Below are 21,795 nucleotides of genomic sequence, written 5' to 3'. Positions count from 1 at the left end.
GTTTGTCCTTATAACACCCTCCACTTGTGTCCCTTTAACACACACAAACACACACATGTCAATTGATGCTGCTGTAGCAGTGAACCAGGCATCCACATGCTTCTTCCCCTCGGAACTACATCTCCCAGCATCCCCCGTGGCTCTCGTGAGCCTGCTGGTTGCTGTAGTTGAGGGTGGAAGGGCTGTAGCTGAGTGCCAAAGGGGCGTGGAAGGCGGAAGGACTACAGCTCCCAGCGGCTATTGCGAGGGCACATGGGAAGCTGGCCGCCCGGGGGGAGAACCCTGAGCTTGGAGGAGGCAGGTAAGGGGCGGGCGAGTGGGGTGGCGGCGCTTGGACCCGGGGCCCGTAGGGTGAGGCAGGAGGGAAGAGCTGGATGCTGCCCCAAGGGGGGGAGTGGAGAAAGGGAGGTGGGGGAAAGAGAATGCAGCCCTCCCTTTGTCTGCCTCCTCCCCCTCTCCCACGGGGGATGGGGGCGGGGGGAGTGAAGATAGGCGGGGTGCCAGGAGGGGGAGAGGAGAAGAAGGAGGAAGTGGAGGGGGAATGAAGAAGGGGGTGCTGGGAGGGGGAGCAAAGAAGGAGGAAGTGGAGGGGAGAGCTGGGGAGGGAGGCGGGAGCTGGGTGGGGGAATGAAGAAGGGAGGGAGTTTGTTCTCTCCTCCCTTTCAGTGCGGGGTGAAGCACCCTCTCTGGGGCACCCTGGGAGCTGCCCCTCCCCCACTGTGATGCCCTGCGTTAGTTTGCGGCTTGGTCCAGGCGCCCTGGTTTGACTCACCCTGCCCCTCTCCCGCAAGTCATCCCTGTCTGCATCAGTCTGTTTGATGTGGCGTGAACCCAGCCATGCTTGGCTCTATCACAAGCATAGAAATCTGGGGGCAGCAAATGGGCAAGAGACCAACGTGCAAAGTGACCCGAAGAGATTCAAGTTGCAGATAGTAGGGGGCAAATTCAGCCTTGAGCCCTGCCCCTGTGGAGAGGGCAGACACACCTCAGACACAAAGGAATGGGGGTTTCATGAGCCCCGACAGCCACACTGCTCCCTCAAGATGAGTTTCTCTTCCTTTTGACTGCTTGGCCCTGCCCTAGTAGTTTTATATATGTAACCAAGTCTCGATCGCTGCATGGACAGCGCGGGATCAGAACCAGGAAGCCTCTCCAAGAGTCTTGGGGAGAGATCCCCAGCATGGAAAAATTTGAGAACTGCCCTATTGGCCCCCCTACTCTGCTCAAGCCCAATTCAGTGGGGCCTAGCCAGTGGTACCATCTCTCAGATTGTCCCTGTGGATGCATTGCTAAGTTGACAAGGCCCTGGGCTATTTCCAGGCAGCAAAAAGTCAGCGATTCAGTGCCACACAACCTGGCTTTCACTGGTTGTGCCTCTGGCTGGCTGTGTGACCTTTGGCAAGATGGTTAGGCCAATGTTCTTGAAATTGGCTGCTGATTTTGGGTGCCCAGATTGTGACACTTTGGGCCTACTTTTTGAGAAGAGTGGGGAGCCCACAGCTCCTGTGGATTTCAGCTGAGCTGTTGGCTGCTTAGCCTCTCATGGTGTAAAATTGGGCACCTGAAATCAAGGGCCTCTATTTGAAATGTTGGCCATCTGTGAAAGGGAAACATCAGACTGCACCAGAGCTGGGCCAATAGTTAGAGAGTTTGACGGGTGAGTATTTTCACAGATAGAAAGTGCCGCATTTGGTTCTCTGTGATGGGACATGATTTGCATGGATGAAAGTGTTCATGAGTTCTAAATGTTTCCCCAATTTTAGCTCTGCTACAGATGGCGTTTACAAGATCTTTCCATCTCTGCTCCCTTTGTATCACACCAGCACGCTCTATCCAAATGTGGCTGGCTGGGATTCATCGGTGCAGTGTCTAGATTGGCCAGAGCTGGTGCTGTAGAGCAACTTGGGGTGCTCCCCCTGCAGCGCTTGGGACAGGGAGTAAGAGGTTGGGGCTGGGTATTGAATTAAAATCTCTAGTGTGTTGCCGTAGGGACTATCAGAGAATTAAGGGTGGATTTGAACCCAGGGCTGGAAAGGGATCCAGGGGAGGCCTGCTGCACATCCAGGCAGCTCCCAGCTCCATCCCAGCAGCGAGAGTGCGGACACATCCCAAACCAGGTTCCCTCTCAGACTTAGGCCTGCCGCTTCAGCTGCCATTACAGGGGTCCCCATGACAGGCTCTCACACGTTCTGAGCTTTGGTGTTGGCCTTGCTACAGGATGGGGACACAGAGAATGTAGGCCCTGGGGGCTCTGTGCATGCTCCCCGGCCCCTTCCCTGCCCCCATTTTATTGGTGAAGACCTGGCGTGGTGAGCAGAGCATCCCATTCCACCTACAGAGGGGGCTGTAGGACGATGCCAAGGACTCCTCCCCGCTTGCCACTGTGCCTAGGAAATCTTCTTTTCATCTCTGCTCCCCAGCCCCGTGACAGGGGGGAGCTTCATCTCCATAGCCCATTAGCAGGGGGTCAAGGACCCAAGGAAGGAACCTGTTAGTGCTCCTTGTGCCGATGGGTTTTGTGATGTGGCTTCCTGTCCCCCAAGGAACTGAACCAGCACCTGCCATGTCACTCTCCACTGAGCAGCACTCCCATGGTTGTGTCACTGTGGGCCCTGCCTGGGTTTGAACTGGTGACCTGGAGATGAAAGGTTCAGAGACCCATTCCCAGTGCACTCTGTTGGTTTGAGTGGTGCCCCTGTCAGATGGTTAAGGCTGGCCCATCAAGTAATCTGATCTGCTGGTAGCGACCCCTCTGGGCCTGTTTTGCAACCTAGGCCAGGTCAGAGGAGCTGCATTGCAGCCGATGTCAACAGCCCTTAGGCCTCGGACAAACTAGTTTTGCAAAGACTGAGCAGGGCAGAGGCCAGCTGCCTCTGGGGTTGGGGCCTTTGGCAGCTAGGTCAACAGTTCAGATCAGTCCTGTTGAGACCAAGAGCTGTTAGCACTGAATGACGGTGAGTTTGGTAGGTCTCAACGTTATTTGTATTACAGTAGCATGTAGACCACCCCAACTATCTTCCCCATTGTGCTGGAGGCTGCATGGATCCATGCTGAGATGTCACTGCCCCAAAGAGCTCCTAGCCTATGGGCACAGAGAGAGGAAGGGATTGGACCTAAGTTGGGGGCACAGCTGGGAATAGAACCCAGGTGTCCTGGATCCCAGGGCAGTGCCATGCTGCCTCAGCCCAGTTTCACTAGACAGAGATACAAGGCATAAAACCCACCATGAACCTTGTTCCCAGTTGGGCAGTCCCAGCAGAGTGGCCTTGGCTGGGACGTGGGAGGGGATTGTGCACTTGTTGCTTTGGCCCGGGTGTTTGGGGGAAGCAGATTCCAGGGGTTATTTGCTGACACCCAATTTTGCACTCTGTAACAGGAGCATCCAAACCAGGAGTGCTTTGCCAGCTCAACCAGTCGGGGAAGCCAAACCACACCATGTGATTTAGCTGATCAGTCGTAGTCAAACCAGTTCAGCTAGAATATTGAGTGATGGGCTTGCAGGAACCAGGCAGCACTAAGGAAAATCCAGTTATTTGGAGGAAGCGTTGATCGGCTGGCAGCTGTAGGGAATGAGGCGAAGTTATTCACTGCAACCTATTTGCTCAGCTGCAATTTGAGGATGGGATGGGGCCGGGGAAGGGGGACTGGCCCAGCTGTACCTGGTTTGTGAATATCTGGACAACTTCATTCTCCTGCTGTGTCCATCGGGCCCCTAAATTCACTCAGCTGGAGAAGTGAGCTTGCAGTCTAGTGCTGAAAGCAGGGGATTGGGAGTCAGGATTCCTGGGTTCTATCCCTGGCTGTGGCAGGGGAGTGAGGTCTAGTGAGTGGATGGGTGATCGGGTGGGCTGGGAGTCAGGTAAAGATCCAGTTAATGGATCTTCCACCATGATGTATCTCAGGTGTGAGCCAGCTCCTGGAAACCACCAATTTAGGAGAGGTGACCTGAGCTTTCTGCAGTATGGCTACTCTTCTGATTTATTTATTGCCATAGCATCTAGGAGCCCCAGTCATGGGCCAGGACCCCCCACACTAGGCTGTGCAAACAGAACAATAAGATGTTCTCTGCCGCAAGGAGCTGCCCATCTGAGTAGTAGGCAAGAGACACCAGGTGCAGACGGACGGGGGATCCCACAGAAGGAAATAGCAAGACTCTCGTGCTCATCCTGCATGCAGGACTCAGTGGGTGAGATTGGCCGGTGCTACAGAGGAGGGTAGAGTTTTGGGCCAGAAGGGTTCATTAGAGCCTCTATGTCACAGGCCATTCAATTTCACCAGTTATTTCTGTATTGAGCCCAATGGCATTAGGTGGTCAAAACCATTTTTGTCCTCAGGAGATGTATGGCCATGAAAGCGCGGGGCGCTTGGCCATGCTGTGACTTTTGCTGCCCTGTGGCAGTGTCCACATGGGACGTTCCTGTGCGGCAAGCTGGGGCGCTGGAGAGTCTCACCCTGGCTTGCCATGCAGTAACTCGCCATGTAGACAGACCCGTGTGTGCCACAGGCAGAGAACAGGGGAGACCGAAATGTCACTGATGCCAGAGACCCCTGCAGTGGTAGGGAGCTGATTAGGTGGGATATGCCCAGATAATTCCAACAGGCGAACCACGCCCCATGCTGCAAAGCAAGGCGGAAACCCCCAAGGTCCCAACCAATCTGAGCTGGGGGTGGGAGTGGGAATTCCTTCCTGACACCCCATCAATAATGGTCCCTTCTGGCCTTCAAATCTATGACCCAAATGGGTGGGAGCTTTCTCCACCGCTGGACAGCAGAAATAATGTCCCGTACCCAAACCACCTGACTTAGCTGACCAATGGTAACAAAGCCAGCCCACCTGGACTATTGTGGGACAGGGGCTTGCAGGGAACTGAGAGGGATTAAGGAAAATCTAGTCTTTGGAGGAAGCTGGGAATGGCTGTCTCGAGAGAAGAGTCTCCAAAGCCCCTCCGTACTGCTACCTGGAATCTAGACCATCTGGTTTGTGACTGATGCTCTGTGGGGAACCTGTTCAGCTAACCTTGTGTCCCATCCCCTTCCTGTGTTAATTGAAGGCATCCCCCTTTTCCAGCAGGTGGGATGTTGCTAATGCATCATCTGGGAGCATGGACTTCCTAGGCGGTTTCCATCTGGGGCAGATGGCTTTATACCCTGCGCAGTTGGCAAGGGGATTACATTTCGGTGCAAGCAGAGCGTTTGATGATGGGACCAGGGCCGCCCAGACGATTCAGGGGGCCTGGGGCAAAGCGGGGGAGCTGCGGCGCTTGTATTCACCTGGCGGTGGTCCGGGTCTTCGGCGGCATTTCGGCGGCGGGGGCCCTTCAGTCGCTGTACGTCTTTGGCAGCACTGAAGGGCCCCCTGCCGCCAAAATGCCACCGAAGACCTGGGCCAGGGCTCGCGGGGCCCCTGCTGCCGAAGACCCGGACCGCCGCCGGGCCAGGGCTTGTGGGGCCCCTGCGGGGCCTGGGGCAAATTGCCCTACTTGCCCCCGTGTGGCCTTGGATGGGACAATCCCTTCCCCTCTGCATTGAGGGTTTGAGGTTTCCTGGATTAGGAGGAGGTCGGGTGGCAGGATACCCTCATAAGGGCAGAAGCAATTCTTTGCTCTGTTTTTTGAACTCATGATAATTGATATTACCCAGGCTGAAATCAGGGCCCTGCGGTGCTGGGTGCTGGACAGACACAGAGCGAGACAGTTCCTGCCCCAAAGACCTCACAGTCTAAATAGACCGGAGGAGTGAGGAGAAACTGAGGCACAGCTCAAGGAGGGGACTTTACCACAGTCACACAGCAGGTCAGTAGCAGAGCCGGGAACAGAACCCAGCTGTCCTAAGACCCAGGCCAGTGCAGCCACTGCACCATATTGGCGCTCAATCACTTATTAATAATAGCAACAGATTCTGCGTGCTTGTAGGACAGCACGTTTTCATCCCTTGACCTCAAAGTGTGTTTCAAAGGAAGGTCCATGGTCGTTATCCCCATTTTACTGGTGGGGAAACCGAGGTGCAGATTGAGGAAGTGACTTACCCACAATCACACAGAGAATCAGTGATGGGGTCAGAATAGTGCCCAGTCTCTTGCTCTTACTGCTAGACACCACTTCCCTCTGTGAGCTGGGCATAGAATCTAGAAGCCCTGACACTCAGTCCCCCTGCTTTAACCACTAGACACCACTGCCCTCACAGAGCCAGGGATAGAACCCAGGAGTTCTGCTGGCATTTCTGGATCACACACGTCTCCCTTTTCCAGAGAATTGTTTCTCCTCCCAGTGGACAACGCAAACGTTTTGAACAGGAGAGTCGCAAATGTCCCATTCGCAAACATCCTGCTCTATGGAACAGACCATCATCTGGGGCTAAAATCAGGGACACTTTTGGCCTTCCTGGCTATCCTGCCACGTGCCCGGTGCATGGCCAGATGCTGGTGAGGAACATGTACTAGCTGTCTAGGCTGGGGTTTGGCTCCCACTCCGGCAACCGGCATAGCTGCACCAGTGCACATAGGCAACAGTGCAGTTTGCTCTGGGAGAGCTCACGCCTGCTTGGGAGTCAGCTGCATCAGGCCCAGTGCCTTCGCCTGCCTGCCCCAAGACTGGAGAGGTCTAAGCCCTAGTCAGCTGAATTTGGCATTGTTCTAGATTGTCCCCAGTCTATAGGGGATCCCAGTCTAGCAGGCCAAGGTCTAACAAGATCCAACGGTTGAAGTTGAAGCTGGATGCATTCAGACTGGAACTAAGGTGCACGTTTTTACCAATGAGGGTAATTAACCATCAGAACGATGTACCAAGGAGCGGGGTGGGTTCTCCATCCCTTGTCAATTTCTAAATCAAGGTTGGACGTTCTAAAAGATCTGCTCTAGTTCTAACAGGAATGATTGTGGGGAAGTTCAGTGGCCTCTGTTACGCAGGGGTCAGACTATAGGCTCACGGTGGCCCTTCTGGACTTGGACTCTATGAAAAAGATTCCGGAATCAGAGCGTAAACCCTGACTAACTCTTGTTTGCAGAGTGCNGAAAGCATCACCTGTTGGCCCTGCTTCAGGTAGGATGGATGGGATCTCCTGGGACACCGCATCCAGTCCCTGCTGTCTCAGCAACCCCATCAGATACGCCCATTCAGAAATTTAGCAAGCTCCTTCTTCACACTAGTTAGGTCCTTTGCCCCCCCACTGTCCTAAGGAGACTGTTCCTGACCTGCCCTCCTTTGATGGCCTGTACTATACAGGATGTCAAATGGTCACAGTGGTCCCTTCTGGCCTTACAATCTCTGAATCTGGAAACAAAGCCTTCTCATTTCCAGCCTCGGTCACCAGTTTATCCCCATTTGTTCTTGTGATCTGAGAGGTTTGATATGCCATTTTTCCACCCGCTGTGTTGATACCCCATGCTTCCCGGCGCTGGGCAGCAAGGTAGGATGCAGAGAGGTGGTGTAGTAAAGGGTGGTGTTTTTGTAGTGGTGGGTCCCATCCCCAGGCGTGGGGGTGGAGGTGGGGTGACAAAAGGCAATCACAGGGGTTGAAAATAACAAAGAGTCTGGTGGCACCTTAAAGACTAACAGATTTATTTGGGCATAAGTTTTTCGTGAGTAAAAACCTCACTTCTTCGGATGCATAGAGTGAAAGCTACAGATGCAGGCATTATATACAGACACATGGAGAGCAGGGAGTTACTTCACAAGTGGTGAACCAGTGTTGACAAGGCCAATTCAATCAGGGTGGATGTAGTCCACTCCCAATAATAGATGAGGAGGTGTCAATTCCAGGAGAGGAAAAGCTGCTTCTGTAGTGAGCCAGCCACTCCCAATCCCTATTCAAGCCCAGATTAATGGTGTTGAATTTGCAAATGAATTTTAGTTCTGCTGTTTCTCTTTGAAGTCTGTTTCTGAAGTTTTTTTGTTCAATGACAGTGACTTTTAAATCTGTGATAGAATGACCAGGGAGATTGAAGTGTTCACTTACTGGCTTGTGTATGTTACCATTCCTGATGTCCGATTTGTGTCCATTTATTCTTTTGCGGAGGGACTGTCCGGTTTGGCCAATGTACATGGCAGAGGGGCATTGCTGGCACATGATGGCATATATGACATTAGTGGATGTGCAGGTGAATGAGCCCCTGATGGTGTGGCTGATGTGGTTGGGTCCTCTGATGCTGTTGCCAGAGTAGATATGGGGACAGAGTAGGCAACGAGGTTTGCTACAGGGATAGGTTCCTGGGTTGGTGTTTCTGTGGTGTGGTGTGTAGTTGCTGGTGAGTATTTGCTTCAGGTTGGGGGGTTGTCTGTAAGCGAGGACTGGCCTGCCTCCCAAGGTCTGTGAGAGTGAGGGATCATTTTCCAGGATAGGTTGTAGGTCGTGGATAATGCGCTGGAGAGGTTTTAGCTGGGGGCTGTATGTGATGGCCAGTGGTGTTCTGTTATTGTCCTTGTTGGGCCTGTCCTGTAGTAGGTGATTTCTGGGTACCCGTCTTGCTCTGTCAATCTGTTTCCTCACTTCCCCAGGTGGGTATTGTAGTTTTACGAATGCTTGATAAAGATCTTGTAGGTGTTTGTCTCTGTCCGAGGGGTTGGAGCAAATTCGGTTGTATCTTAGGGCTTGGCTGTAGACAATGGATCGTATGATGTGTCTTGGATGGAAGCTGGAGGCATGTAGGTACGTATAGCGGTCAGTAGGTTTCCGGTATAGGGTGGTGTTTATGTGACCATCACTTATTTGTACTGTAGTGTCCAGGAAGTGGATCTCTTGTGTGGACTGGTCCAGGCTGAGGTTGATGGTGGGGTGGAAATTGTTGAAGTCCAGGTGGAATTCTTCAAGGGCCTCCTTTCCGTGGGTCCATATGATGAAGATGTCATCAATGTAGCGCAAGTAGAGGAGGGGCACTAGGGGACGAGAGCTGAGGAAGCGTTGTTCTAAGTCAGCCATAAAAATGTTGGCATACTGTGGGGCCATGCGGGTACCCATAGCAGTGCCACTGACTTGAAGGTATAAGTTGTCCCCAAATCTGAAGTGGTTGTGGGTGAGGACAAAGTCACAAAGCTCAGCCACCAGGCTTGCTGTGGCCTCATCAGGGATACTGTTCCTGACAGCTTGTAGTCCATCCTCATGTGGAATATTGGTATAAAGTGCTTCTACATCCATGGTGGCCAGGATGGTGTTTTCAGGAAGAACGTCAATGCACTGTAGTTTCCTCAGGAAGTCGGTGGTGTCTCGAAGATAGCTGGGAGTGCTGGTAGCATAGGGTCTGAGGAGAGTGTCCAAATAGCCAGATAATCCTGCTGTCAGAGTACCAATGCCTGAGATGATGGGGCGTCCAGGGTTTCCGGGGTTGAAAATGTTGTTACAATCTAAGCAAAGAAAATTTCGTTCCCCCATTTCCTGACCGGTCAAGATCAAGTGTTGTCTGTCCCTGGCTCGAAACGCACACAAAGCATCAGTTATACAGGCCTAGCATTGTTTACATTGATCCATTTTTTACTCTGAAAGTAAACGTGTCCAGTTTTGATTCAACTAAGAGGTTGAGAGGTTGCCGCTCTGTAAAGATTGAGAAACGCTGGCCTAGTGGCTGGGGCAGTGGAGTAGGGCTCAGCAGACCTGCGTGCTCCAGGGTTGCCAGGCATCCTGTTTTCGAAAAGGGACCCTGGTGGCTCCAGTCAGCACAGCTGGCCGGGCCGCTAAAAGTCTGGTTGGCTGCAGCGACCGGCTCTGTGCGGCTCCCAGAAGTGGCCGGCATGTCCCTCCAGCTCCTAGGCTGGGAACCACGGCCAATGGGAGCTGCAGGATAAGCGCCTGCGGACAGGGGGCACACATGGGCCCCGTGGCCACCTCTGTGTCTAGGAGCTAGAGCAGTAGTTCTCAAACTTTTGTACTGGTGACCCCTTTCACATAGCAAGCCTCTGAGTGCGACCTCCCCTATAAATTAAAAACACTTCTTTATATATTTAACACCATTATAAATGCTGGATGCAAAGCAGGATTTGGGTTGGAGGCTGACAGCTTGCAACCCCCTCCCCCCCCCGAAATAACCTCGCAACACCCTGAGGGGTCCTGACCCCCAGTTTGAGAACCGCTGAGCTAGAGGGACATGTCGCACACAGCCTGGTGAAAATGAGTGAATGAGCAAGGGTGGGGGAGAGCGAGCGATGGAGGGTGGGGAAGGGGCCTCAGAGAAGGGGCGGGGCCTCAGAGAAGGGGCAGGGCAAGGGTGTTTGGTTTTCTGCAATCAGAAAGTTGGCAACCCTAAGCTTGGCCTGCTGGGTGATTGTGGGCAATTCACTTCCTCTGTCTGTGCCTCAGTTTCTCCTGCTGTCCCTTGTCTATTTCAACTGAAAGCTCTTTGGTTGGGGACTTTTTGTTCTCCGTTCGGACAGCTCCTAGCAAATTCGTCCATGACAGGCTCCTAGGTGCCACTGTAAAACACATAATAAATAATGTACCGCTCCTAGCACAGTGTGGTCCTGGCCTAGATGCTACCATAATGCACCTAAATATATTGCACAGTACCTAACATAATGGTGTCCTGGCTCATAACTGGGGTTCCGAGATGCTACCGTAATACACCTAATAAATATTGTACAGTGCCTAGAGCACAGGGGACCTGGCCCGAGACTGGGGCTCCCAGGCGCTGCTGTAATACACATAATTAATAATAATAATAATGGGGTCCTGATCTTGGTTGTGTGCTACCGTAATTGAATGATAATGCTCGTTGCAAGCGCCTTACGGTTGGGCTCTTGGAAGGTTAATTTTCTCCTCCCTCACGTGCGGAAGTGCAAATCTGGGTTTTGTAGGTTGTGTGTGTGTGTGTGTTTAATCACAGCACAAAGCGTTTATAGATTATTTACAGTAATGGTTTGTATCTGAGCGAATGCTTTACTAATTACAGTCATAAAAAAGGCTATAAAAAGCACATTCCCCGTGGAGGGATCTATGTGGAGGTCTTTCTTGGTTCACTTGTAACCAGGGCTACGACGAAATCACTCATCTGAGTTACAGCACAGAAAGAATTCTGGTACAAGATAGGCTGTCTGGGGATGTGGGATTGGGATATGAGGCCTTTCTCCTCTAGGGGGGCGCTGGCTCCAATCTGGCCCCAGAGTGGGGGGACTGGCTGGTTCAGAGGAGATAGGCTCCATATTCCATTACCCCAGTTCCTCTAGGGGGCACTAGTTCCAATCTGGCCCCAGGCTGCTGGTGATGGGGGATGGCTTAGGGGAGATGGAATATGGGGCTTTTTTACTCGGGGTGTGTGTGGCTGTGATCCAGATGCAGGGTGGGGGGATTGGCTAGCTCAAGGGGGTGGGTAATGGGATATGGGGCCTTTCCTGTTAGGAATACTGGCTCCTATCTGCCTCAGGGTCAAGGGACTGGTTGGTTTAGGAGAGATCAGGGAATGGGATATGGAGCCTTTCACCTCTAAGAGGGTCCCAGTTCCAATCCAGGTCATTGGCATCAGATGCTCAAGGGTCCTGGGTACAGGGTATGGAGCCTTCCATGTCTAGAGCCCAGGTCAGGGCCCGGCTGGCTCAAGGGAACGGTGCTGCCTTTCACCTTGAGGCTGTAGGTTTGAATTGGGTTCCCAGCCAGGAGGACTCAGTGGCTTGGGCTGGAGTCATTGACTCCGAGGGCGCCAGCTCCCTTCGGCCTGGGTCAGCGGGGATGACCCATCCACGGCGGCCTCTGTCAGGCGAGATTGCTCAGTCACGCGCTGCCTTGGAGTGGGACCAAGCTGTGCGTGTGCCCAGAGCCACCACGACAGCTGGTCATCTGTTGGCAACCCCAGCAGTGGCACCACGGAGACCCAGCTCCCCTCTCCGCCCTGGCAGCAGGCGCTTAGAGCTGCACGTGCCCTGTGGATAAGCAGGGGATGGGGAAGGGAATCTGTTCCCTCATAAGGGATCTTGAAAATGGCCCCCAAACATCACACATCTCCCTCACCTCTCTTGCCAGGTGGTTCTTACTGGCTAGTGTCTGTTTGGCAGGAGATGGCAGCATGATGGAGCAGCCGGATGCTCCCCTCGGTGTCACCCCTGTGGCTCCGGCCTTCGTCCAGGGGGACGTCCTGGCCACCCAGTTCCTGCAGGCCGAGCTGGAGCAGAACGTGCGTCTCAGGGAGCTCTCCTTCCTCGACCCCATCTGCTACGTCTACAACCCTCTGGAGTATGCCTGGGAGCCCCACGAGGACTACGTGAGGAGATACTGCCGTTCCCCCAAAGAGGTGCTTTTCCTCGGCATGAACCCTGGCCCCTTTGGGATGGCACAGACCGGGGTAAGGCAGCCTGTCCCATGGGGGGCACCTGGGCAAGGGGGGCGAACGGGGGAGGTGGGGATTGGAGCAGCGACTGTGGGCAACATCTTGGCCCCATTGGGCGTTTGGCTGTTGATTTCAGTGGGCCCAGGATCTCACCCCGGGTTGTTATGGGCCCTAGAGCCCTTTAAGGCTTTAGGTAAGACCAGTCTCCCCACATTCGAGCTGGAATCTTGGGGGCTGGGGCAGAATTGGTGCATGTCTTAAGTTGTACGGTGAGTGCATTGGAAGTGCCTACAAGACGTTCCTGTACCTACTGACCACAGCCAGTGTGTGGTGATTGCGGGGGGGGGGGGCGGGGGGGGGGGAATGGGACCTTGGACGTTTGCACCAATGGGCCTGATCTCCAGCGGGTATCAATCAGCCATAGCTCCATGGAAATCAATGGGGCCAGACCCCAGCGAGTGTCAATCGGCCGTAGCTCTGTGGAGTCAAATAACGTTAGCATGGGCATTATAGCAGAGCATAGAAGCCCCACCCAAGATCTGGTGGTGCGCCTGGTGCTGCACGTATACATAACAGGAGGCCATCCCTGCTCCATGGAACTCATGATCTACATGGGGGAGGGGGAAATAGCTCAGTGGTTTGAGCATTGGCCTGCTAAACCCAGGGTTGTGAGTTCAATCCTTGAGGGGGCCACTTAGGGATCTGGAGCAAAATCAGTAGTTGGTCCTGCTAGTGAAGGCAGGGGGCTGGACTCGATGACCTTTCAGGGTCCCTTCCAGTTCTATGAGATAGGTATATCTCCATATATTATTATATTATATATAAAGAGGAGGAGGGGAAACTGAGGCATGGAGGGGGACTTGCCCATGGGCACATGGCAGAGCTGGGAATAGAACCCAGGTGTCCTGGTCCAGTGCCCTACCTTTTGGACCATGACACATTTTGATGATGTGCCCCCCAGGATAGCCCAGAGCAGCAGCCTGGGAGCGTGCTCTGTTCAGTGGGTGCAGCTGGGAGCCGCGAGCCGGTTGATTGATACAATGCAGCTGGTTAATATTAATAGCATTAATTGGGGGAGTAATTAGGTGCCTGCGCTGCAGCAGGATCTCCCGCCGCTAATGCTCCTCTGCCCAAAGAGCTGCAGCTCCCTCAAGTGCTGCTCGCGTAGCAGGCTCTAACATCCTGGTTCCCTGTGCCCAGGGGGGACCAGGGTTCCCGGCCGCCGCCTCTAACGTTTGACTGGACAGGGGCCATGTAGATCCATGCCTGCTTTGATGCCATGCTAGGAAGCGGAGGCCACGGTTCAGAGCAAAGTGGAAAGCTGCTGTCAGAGTCCAGGGCTTGCGAAGATATTGCAAAGCGCTAGCGCATGCGCACACGTGTGTGTGATTGCTGCCCTCTCCTGGATGGAACCGGAACTGCTCAGCTGTGTGTCATAGGCTCTATACTATGAGTCTCCTTTTGCTCAATGAGAAGACGGAGAGTCCGGTGGTTCAGACCCTACCCTCGCACTTGGGAGACTGTGGTTCAAGCTCCTGCTTAGCTGCAGCCTTCATGTGAGACTTTGGGGGAGTCTCCTAGCTGCTCGGTGCCTCAGTTTCCCCCATCTGTACCATAGGGATGAAAGCCCTGCCTCACAAGGGGGTTTTGGGGTGCTCAGATACAGTGGTAATGGTACTATGTAAGTACTCTGGGTAGATTGAGTTTCCTGTCTGGCTGTGATTTGTTACTGTGGTTTAGTCTTGCAGTTTGTTTAGTTTGTGAATGCAGCCACCTCTGGGGTGGGACATAGCAGCTGTTTACACTTCACCCTGCACTGAAATTACTATTATTAACATTATTTTATTATTTATGAGTATCGTGGTAGCACCTAGGACACCAATTTTCAAACTTTTTGAGTGGAGCCCCACCTTTGAATTAAAATTTTTGGTTGCGACCCCTCCCCCCTGGGGGTTTCAGGGTGGGGGAAGGTGCCCGCAATGGTCTCTGGGGGCGGAGCCAGCACTGGGCGCAGAGGCGTTGACACTGAGCCATAGGCTGGGTGGCCCGCTGAGGTGAGTCAGGGGTTGGAGGTATCGCTCCCTCCCTGAGGGCCCCCCCCCCCCCCTGCACGGCCACTCGTTCTCCCGCACACCCAAATGTTCCTCAACACCCTCCTAAGGGGGTGCACCCCCAGTTTGAAAACCTCGGACCTAGGAGCCCCAGTAATGGATCAGCACCCCATTGTGCTAGGCGCTGTACAAACGCAGAACAAGTAGTCCGTCTCTGGTCCAAAGAGCTCTCAATCTAAATGCAGCCACCTCTGGGGTGGGATGCAGCAGCTGTTTAATGGCAGCACTTTAGGAAAGGAAGTGAAGAAGGACCCTCTGTCCATACGAAGCTGCAGGGAGGGATTTTAAGATAACAAGAATAATGGAGTTTGACCAGGAAAACCACATCACAGGAGGATCATGGGTAACGCCTTAGCCCTTCTGTCACCCAGGTGTCTGTCCAGCCAGCTCCTTCCCAGTCCCAGTTCTAGGGCCTGATCCTGCCTGTACCACACTTAGGATCTCAGTGGGCATTTGACTAGAGGGCTGGCCAGTTTATCCAAGTGACTGGCAGACGGGGGAGGCTGCCCTGTGACTGCTTCCTCCCCACTCACCCATAGTTGAATCCATTTGCAGAGGGCCACAAAGTGGGAGAGCAGCACATGGCTCGCTCGCTGAATGATGTGAGGGGACGGGAGAGTAAGACGGAGACCCCTTCCCCCAAGCCCCTTCTCCTCTCCCGGTGCCTGACAGCTGCTCCATCACTGATCCCCTCTGACAGCCCCTGGTCCTGGGGTCAGAGGTCAAAGGATCAGCTAAACAAATCATTCAATAATGCGCTTTAATTTATATTGGGGAGTTGGGGGGGTGTCTCCCACCAAGCTGTATTTGTCCAGCTGCTAATTGGCAGATCTGGCGAGCAGGGGTGAGGGGAGGCATTATCTTGACATTAGACCCAGGGGCGATCGATAGACGTGGGCGGGGGGATGTGTGTTTTGCGGGGGCCGGGGGCTGCAGAGGGTGAGATTGGCCTCTCTTGAAATACAATTACAGATCAGGGCAGCACAGGACCAGGACCGTGAGGGGGAGCGGTGGGACCCCCCCGTTATTTTGTATCAATTCAACTTTTGTGCAGGGAGCTAATAACACAGAAGCCGGCTTCGTTCGGCCGCCATGGTGTCCTAGCCCATAGTTCCTTTCTGGGGGCCAGCAGGGTTGGGAGTCTGTGGTGGGGGCAGCAGATCTGTAGCCATTGGGGTGAGTGTTGGGGGCTGTGGGTTAGGATCCTTCCACCGCCTCGTGACGCTGCCGTCTCAGTCGCTCTCAGCCCTCGTTCCCAGCTGTCACAAACCCCTTCTGCCTCAAGAAACCACATCTGGGCATCTTCCCTCGACTCCCTCTTCCTCCCTTCCGATCCCCTGCCATGCTAACCCCTCCCCGGTGTGCCTTCCCTGTCCGGCTCTCTGGGGCAGCCTCCTTTTAACAAGGCGTCTGTGTGCGCTTCGGGGCTGAGGAAGCATGGCATTAGTGGTTAGGGCACCAGCCTAGGATGCAGGAGACGTGGGGTCAAATCCTTCTTTTGCTACAGACTTCCCTGTGTGAGCTTGGGCAAGTCCCTTAGGCTCACTGCCTCAGTTGCCCAGATGCGGATAATAGCCCTACCAGGGGCTGTGTGGGTAAATACATCTGAAATTGTGAGGTGCTCAGAGGCTGTGGGAATGGAGGCTGTAAAAGTGCCTGAGCTAGATAGCAACTCTCATGCTTCAGGGAGCAGGCTGGTTGTAGGGGTCAGGGAGGTTTTATTTTTCCTACCACGCCAGGACCAGATCCGCAGCTCCCAGTGTGATGCTCCTACCCAGATCCTCCAAAGAGCTCAGTTCCTGACATGCCGCGTGCTTGAAGATCTGGCACTTGGTAGTTCTGGGCCTCCCCTGGGGACCGAGTCAGAGCTCAGATCCCATACTCTCTGCCCCAGTCTCCTCCTTCCCCTCCCCCCACCCAACATAGATGCTTCCAGCCTTCGTGCTCCTTCTCTGCCCCTTTTCCAAATAACCTCCATCTCATGGGGGGGGGGGGGGTGCGGTGTCAGTCAGGGAGCAGATCCACCATGCCCCTTGCGGGTGACCAGATGGCTATGGGCTGAGTGCAGCCTCTGACCTCCAGGGTGGCCAGTGTGAAATGAACTGAGGGCCGAGGTGGCTGCACCACCTAATGCACCATGCTAGTGGGCGCTGACTGGCCGCCTCATTGCCCATCTCAGCAGAGGCAAAGGTTGGACTGGGCTTTAGTTGCCCTCCAGCCACAGATGGACGGAAGCTGCAGCCCACGAATGGTGAGTCCATGTGTGTAGCTTGCTCCACTGCTCTCTGATCTGTGCACTCCAGCCCCCAGAGCTGGCTGTCTGGTGGTCACTTAATTCTCATTAAGGAGAAAATAACCAGGACCCTCTACGGAGACCTGCACCGGCAGAGACCAGCGAGTGCCTTGTATGGGGAAATCACAGCCTCATGTCTCCTCTCACACCCTCCACCCCACGCCGCTCTGCTAACAAAGCCCAGTCTCTCTTCTCTGCAGCTGGGTCCGCGCTGACCCCCGTCCCTCACGGCCTGGCGTGTCACCCCTCAATTCGGGCAGGGGAAGCTCCATGGCTCCAATATGGTAACAGTTCCCCCCGTTTCCCCTCTGATCTCTGCCTGCAAATCTCTCTCCTCCCAGCACTCCTCTTTCCTGCCCCGTTGGTCTGGCGCTGCAGGGAGCTGGGTGCCCAGTCCCAACGGTCCCAAGGCAGCATCTCCCCACCAGGTCCCATCCAGCAGAGAGCACGTGGGTTCCTTTTGGGCGAGTGTATTGCTGTGGGGGATATGATGCAGGTGGGGGGCGGGGGCAGGCGTGGCGGTGGATGGCATCTCTGCTGAGGCTGCTGGTAAGGGGTCCCAGTGGTGGAATGCTCTGCATCCCAATGGCACTCCCCAGGGGCCGGCACAGCCCCTCCAAGCCCCACATCATTAGCCTTTCAGCTGCAAAGGGTCTAGGTTGTTTCTGGCCCCAGATGACGTATTTGCTTGCAGCTGCCTGAGGGTCTCGGCTTAGGAGCTCTTGAGGACTGGCACAGAGGGAGGCAGGGGGCTGCAGGTGAGGATTGAGGAGAGTCGGCAGAACTGGGAGGGAGCCCAGAGCTGGGGTAGCATGAGGCTGCGGGTTGGGATTGAGGGGCACCAGCAGAGTGTGTGTGTGTGGGTGGGGAGCCCAGAGCGGGGGTAGCAGGGGGCTGTGGGTCGGGATTGAGGGGCGCGGGCAGAGTGTGTGTGGGGGGGGGGAGCCCAGAGCTGGGGTAGCAGGGGGCTGCAGGTTGGGCTTGAGGGGCGCTGGCAGAGCGGGGTGTGTGTGTGTGTGTGAGCGAGTCCAGAGCTGGGATAGCAGGGGGCTGCGGGTCAGGATTGAGGGACATTGGTAGAGCTGTGTGTGATTTCTCACTCTCTCCTTTTCTGTCTCCCACACAAGTGGCCCCATCTGGCCTGTGAACACAGCCCGCACATTACTATTTTGGGGGGTGGCCTGGGGGGAGGGAGCCCCCGGTGTGTGTGTTTGGGGGGGGTGGGGGATGGCAGTGGGCTACCAGGAGATTGGGGTTCAATGGGGAGAGATAAGTGGGATTGACTCCTGTTACCACCTTATTGGGAGTGGGGTCATTATACCAAGTGTCCCTTCCCCAGTCCTGCTCTGGGGGGCTCTCTGGCAAGGGGGGCACCCAGTCAGTCCCAGGCATTGGCCTGTCTTTGTGTTAGGGTGGGGAAGGGTGAAGCAACGTCTCCCCCCTGCCCCTTCTGCGGTGGCATCAATTATCTATGGCCGTGGTACGGCGGGATCCTAATCCCAGCCTGTTAGAGATGGGGCCACTTACTCCCGGGGAGTGTTTCCTTCCTCTGCCTGGCTGTTGGGGGAGGAGGGACAGAGAAGAGCCCTGACTGCTTGCTCAGGCCTGGCAGGGATGGCTCTGGGGATGGAGCCATGCAGATCTTCAAACAGGGCTGTTTGCTGGGGCAGAAGGTTGCAGGAGGGGGCTTGGTTGTCTCTGCTTTTTCTGTCCAGGTGGGTAAAGGGGGGGGGAGAAAAAGGGGGGCTGGGAGTCAGGACTCCTGTGTTCAGTTCCCAGCTCTCAGAGGGAACTGGGGTCCAGTGGTTAGAGCAGGGGTGGGGGATGGGAGCCAGGACTCCTGAGCTCCATTCCCAGGACTAGAATAAAATAAGGGTGGTGGTTATACGTTTGTATAGCAGCAGTGGCCAGAGGCCCGGATCCAGAATAGGAACCCAACCATCCCAGCATGCTGGCCACTGAACAGACTGAGAGATAGCCCTGCCCCAAAGAGCTTGCACTCTGAATAGACAAAGGGTGGGAGGGGAAACTGAGGCACAGAGTGTATTGCCCTAGGTCATCCAGCAGGCCAATGGCAGAGCCAGGACCAGTACTCAACTCTCCTAACGTGATGCTTTATCCACTAGGCCACACTGCCTCCCATGGTGTCTACCTCCTTTGCTTCCCTGGGGCTCTTGGCTTTAGTCTATCAATGGCTGGGGCTCCGGCTCCATGGCTCCCCCTGATGGAGGAAGCAGGATCTTGCTGGTCAGGCTCCTCTCTGACCCTGCTCTTGTTCCCCCACAGGTGCCCTTTGGGGAGGTGCGTCACGTCCGGGAGTGGCTGCAGATCCGCGGGCAGGTGTCTAAGCCGGCCCAGGAGCACCCCAAGAGACCTGTCCTGGGGCTGGAGTGCCCCCAGACAGAGGTGAGCGGTGCCCGCTTCTGGGGCCTCTTCCGCTCGCTGTGCCCTGGCCCTGAGGCCTTCTTCCGCCGCTGCTTCGTCCACAACCACTGCCCGCTGCTCTTCATGAGCCAGAGTGGCAAGAACCTGACGCCAGCCGACCTGCCGGCCGCCCAGCGCGAGCGCCTGCTGCAGGTCTGCGACGACGGGCTGGCCCAGGCCGTGCGCCTGCTCAGTGTTGCTATGGTGATCGGCGTGGGCCGCTTCGCCGAGCAGCGGGCCCGCAAGGCCCTGGCCTCGGCCGGCCTCCAGGTCCGGGTGGAAGGCCTGATGCACCCTTCGCCCCGCAACCCCCAGGCCAACAGGGGTTGGGAGGCCATTGCCAAGGCCAGGCTGGAGGAGCTGCATGTCCTGCCCCTGTTGACGGGCTGAGCTTGGGGCAGGGAGGGCACCCACTGCTGGAGACACTCGCTGGGTCTCATTCATGGCCAATGCTCCTGGCCACCTAGGACATACATTTCTATTGCCGTAGCCGCTGACTAGCGGATAACAGGAGCCCCATCCTGAAAGCTGGGGCTTCCTGCACCAACACTACCTCCCCATACCCCCACCTGGAGTCTTGTTACCCACCATCTACATCCCCCATAGGGAGCTGCAGAGGAGCGGCCTTGGATCCTGCTCTCAACTGGTGTCTGATGGAGACAGGGACTGCAGCTTTCAGATCCTCACGAGCTGGGGGTTTGGTTCAGGTCTGTCTTCAGTTCTGCCACCTGCTGTGGCTGGGACCAGTCCTGGTTGGAACGGCAAGTCAGATCCTTCCATCCCCGGCTTGTTAGAAACCAGTTTGGTTCCCATGCTGCTCGGCCCCCTTCACACTGAGATGAGCTGGTGTTTGACATCAGGAGGCAGGTTGGAGTGCTGACCAATTTACACGAGCCCAGATCCACCGCCTGGTGTCCTGTTGTGACGGGATCCCTGGGGTATGACCTGGAACTGTGGGATCGCTGTGCCCCCTTAACCATGTTTTGCCAACTCCCCCAGGGGCTGTTATCATTCAGCACCAGCATGCAGGGACACACCCAGCTAAGTTGCATGAATGGTCTCCAAGCCACTCCTGAACTATGCACATCTCCCAAGCCCCCAGCCTTGCACCCCAGAAATATACCATCTTACATTCCTCAAGACCTATTCTTGAACCATGCAAGCTCATTAATTAGTTTGCCCCTTTGTCAAAGGATAGGGGACATGCGCCAGCCTTTGTAATCTGAGCAGATTCCCCAAGCACTTTAGACAAACTCATTGCTAAGGATAAAACATGAAAATAAAATCTATCTTCCTGTAGTTAATAAACTTAAGTGATTATCAGTGTTGGGCACAGAGGTCAAAGTTGGTTACATAAGAAATAGAATTTAGACTGCAAGTCTATTCTTAACTTGAACAGACAAAGAAAGATTTACATCAAACAGCTTTTCTCACCCCTCTGGATGTTGCAGTTCTTAATACACAGTTCTTTAATACACAGGTTACAGTTCTTAATACACAGGCTGGATCGCTCTCTCAGCCTGGGACCAGTCTCCTCAGTTCAAAGCCTTTGTCTTCCCAGCATTCTTGTTGCCTTCAGCGTAGGTGGGGGAGGAGAGAGGACACGTGATGATGTCACTGTCCCTTTTTTTTATACTTTCTTCCAGGTGCTAGAAAGATCCTTGCTGTGACATGGGGGTTAGGCAGCTCCCATTGCGTATGTGGCCTCTCTGAGGAGTCTCAGAGAGTGAATTCTTCTTGATGGGCCATCAGCACGTCTGGCTGGTCCTGATGTAAATCTGTCTTGTCAGTTGTTCCTTTGTTGCCACTGAAAGGCCGGCTGTGGGCATTTCCCACTTACCACGTATCTCAGTTGTGATGGTGCACCCCATAATGCTTTATGGAAATATACTTATGAATGTATATGAGACATAACTGGAATATGTTTTATGCTACATATGCCATGTAACATATTTCTGCAAAGGTCATGATCTACTGAATATATTCATCCTATTTGTATGCATGTATCACTTTTGTATTTGAAGTTATGAATATTGGCTGTGTACTTGTTTGATTTTAAGTAGCCTTAGTAAGGCATTTGGTCAGCTTCTTGAGAAAGGAATTTGCAAGTTAAGTGCCCAATCAAGAAACACTTAACGGACAATGGACCTTGGAAGACTCCAATCCACATAAGAAGTCTACCTGGGGACGTTCAAGGTAGCATCTGAACAATGGCTGCCACCTGTAAAGTTCTGAGTCGTGCATGGACATGTGACTTGCCCATGTGACTCCAAAACTCCAGCTTGCACATGGATTCTGCATAGGAGAGAGGAGGGGGTCTCCATCCACAAGAGAGAGTCTATTTAAGCCCGTGGGAGACCCCTCTATTTTGTCTTTAGCAGGCTCAAGAGATAGCCACTCCACCCAAAAAGATACCTGAAAGAAACTGAAACAAAGGACAGTAACTACAGGGGTGTGAGTGATTGCTGGACCCAGACTAGAAGGAGGCTAGTCTGTAAAAGAAGCTTACTCGAACATCTCTGAGGGTGAGATTTCATTTGTAATCACTTTCCTACGGTATTCGGCTTAGACTTCTGTGTTTTATTTTATTTTGCTTGGTAATTCACTTTGTTCTGTTTGTTATTACTTGGAACCACTTAAATCCTACTTTTTATATTTAATAAAATCACTTTTTACTTATTAATTAACCCAGAGTATATATTAATACCTGGGGGGGGGGGGCAAAC

The 21,795-nt window shown here is 54.1% G+C and overlaps 1 protein-coding gene across 6 annotated transcripts; it reads left to right on the top strand.

Moving 5' to 3' along the window:
* The first annotated feature begins 231 nt into the window (after positions 1-231).
* On the top strand, positions 232-20,612 carry SMUG1 (single-strand-selective monofunctional uracil-DNA glycosylase 1). 6 transcript variants are annotated; one of them, XM_034792874.1, is made up of 4 exons: positions 232-301; positions 5,641-5,792; positions 11,970-12,256; positions 18,932-20,612. In XM_034792874.1, the coding sequence occupies exons 3-4, from the start codon at positions 11,981-11,983 to the stop codon at positions 19,457-19,459; spliced, it is 804 nt and encodes a 267-aa protein (XP_034648765.1). In that variant the 5' UTR covers positions 232-301; positions 5,641-5,792; positions 11,970-11,980; the 3' UTR covers positions 19,460-20,612. The 6 variants fall into 6 exon arrangements, with proteins under 6 accessions (XP_034648765.1, XP_034648764.1, XP_034648766.1 ...); XM_034792873.1 differs by lacking the exon at positions 5,641-5,792 and having other exon boundaries at positions 235-301; positions 11,938-12,256; XM_034792875.1 differs by lacking the exon at positions 5,641-5,792 and having other exon boundaries at positions 240-297.
* Positions 20,613-21,795: the final 1,183 nt, after the last annotated feature.

Source organism: Trachemys scripta, chromosome 16 (assembly GCF_013100865.1).
Source record: "Trachemys scripta elegans isolate TJP31775 chromosome 16, CAS_Tse_1.0, whole genome shotgun sequence".
NCBI lineage: Eukaryota > Metazoa > Chordata > Testudines > Emydidae > Trachemys > Trachemys scripta.
Note: the sequence above shows the minus strand (reverse complement) of the source record. Positions and strands in the feature narration are given on the sequence as shown.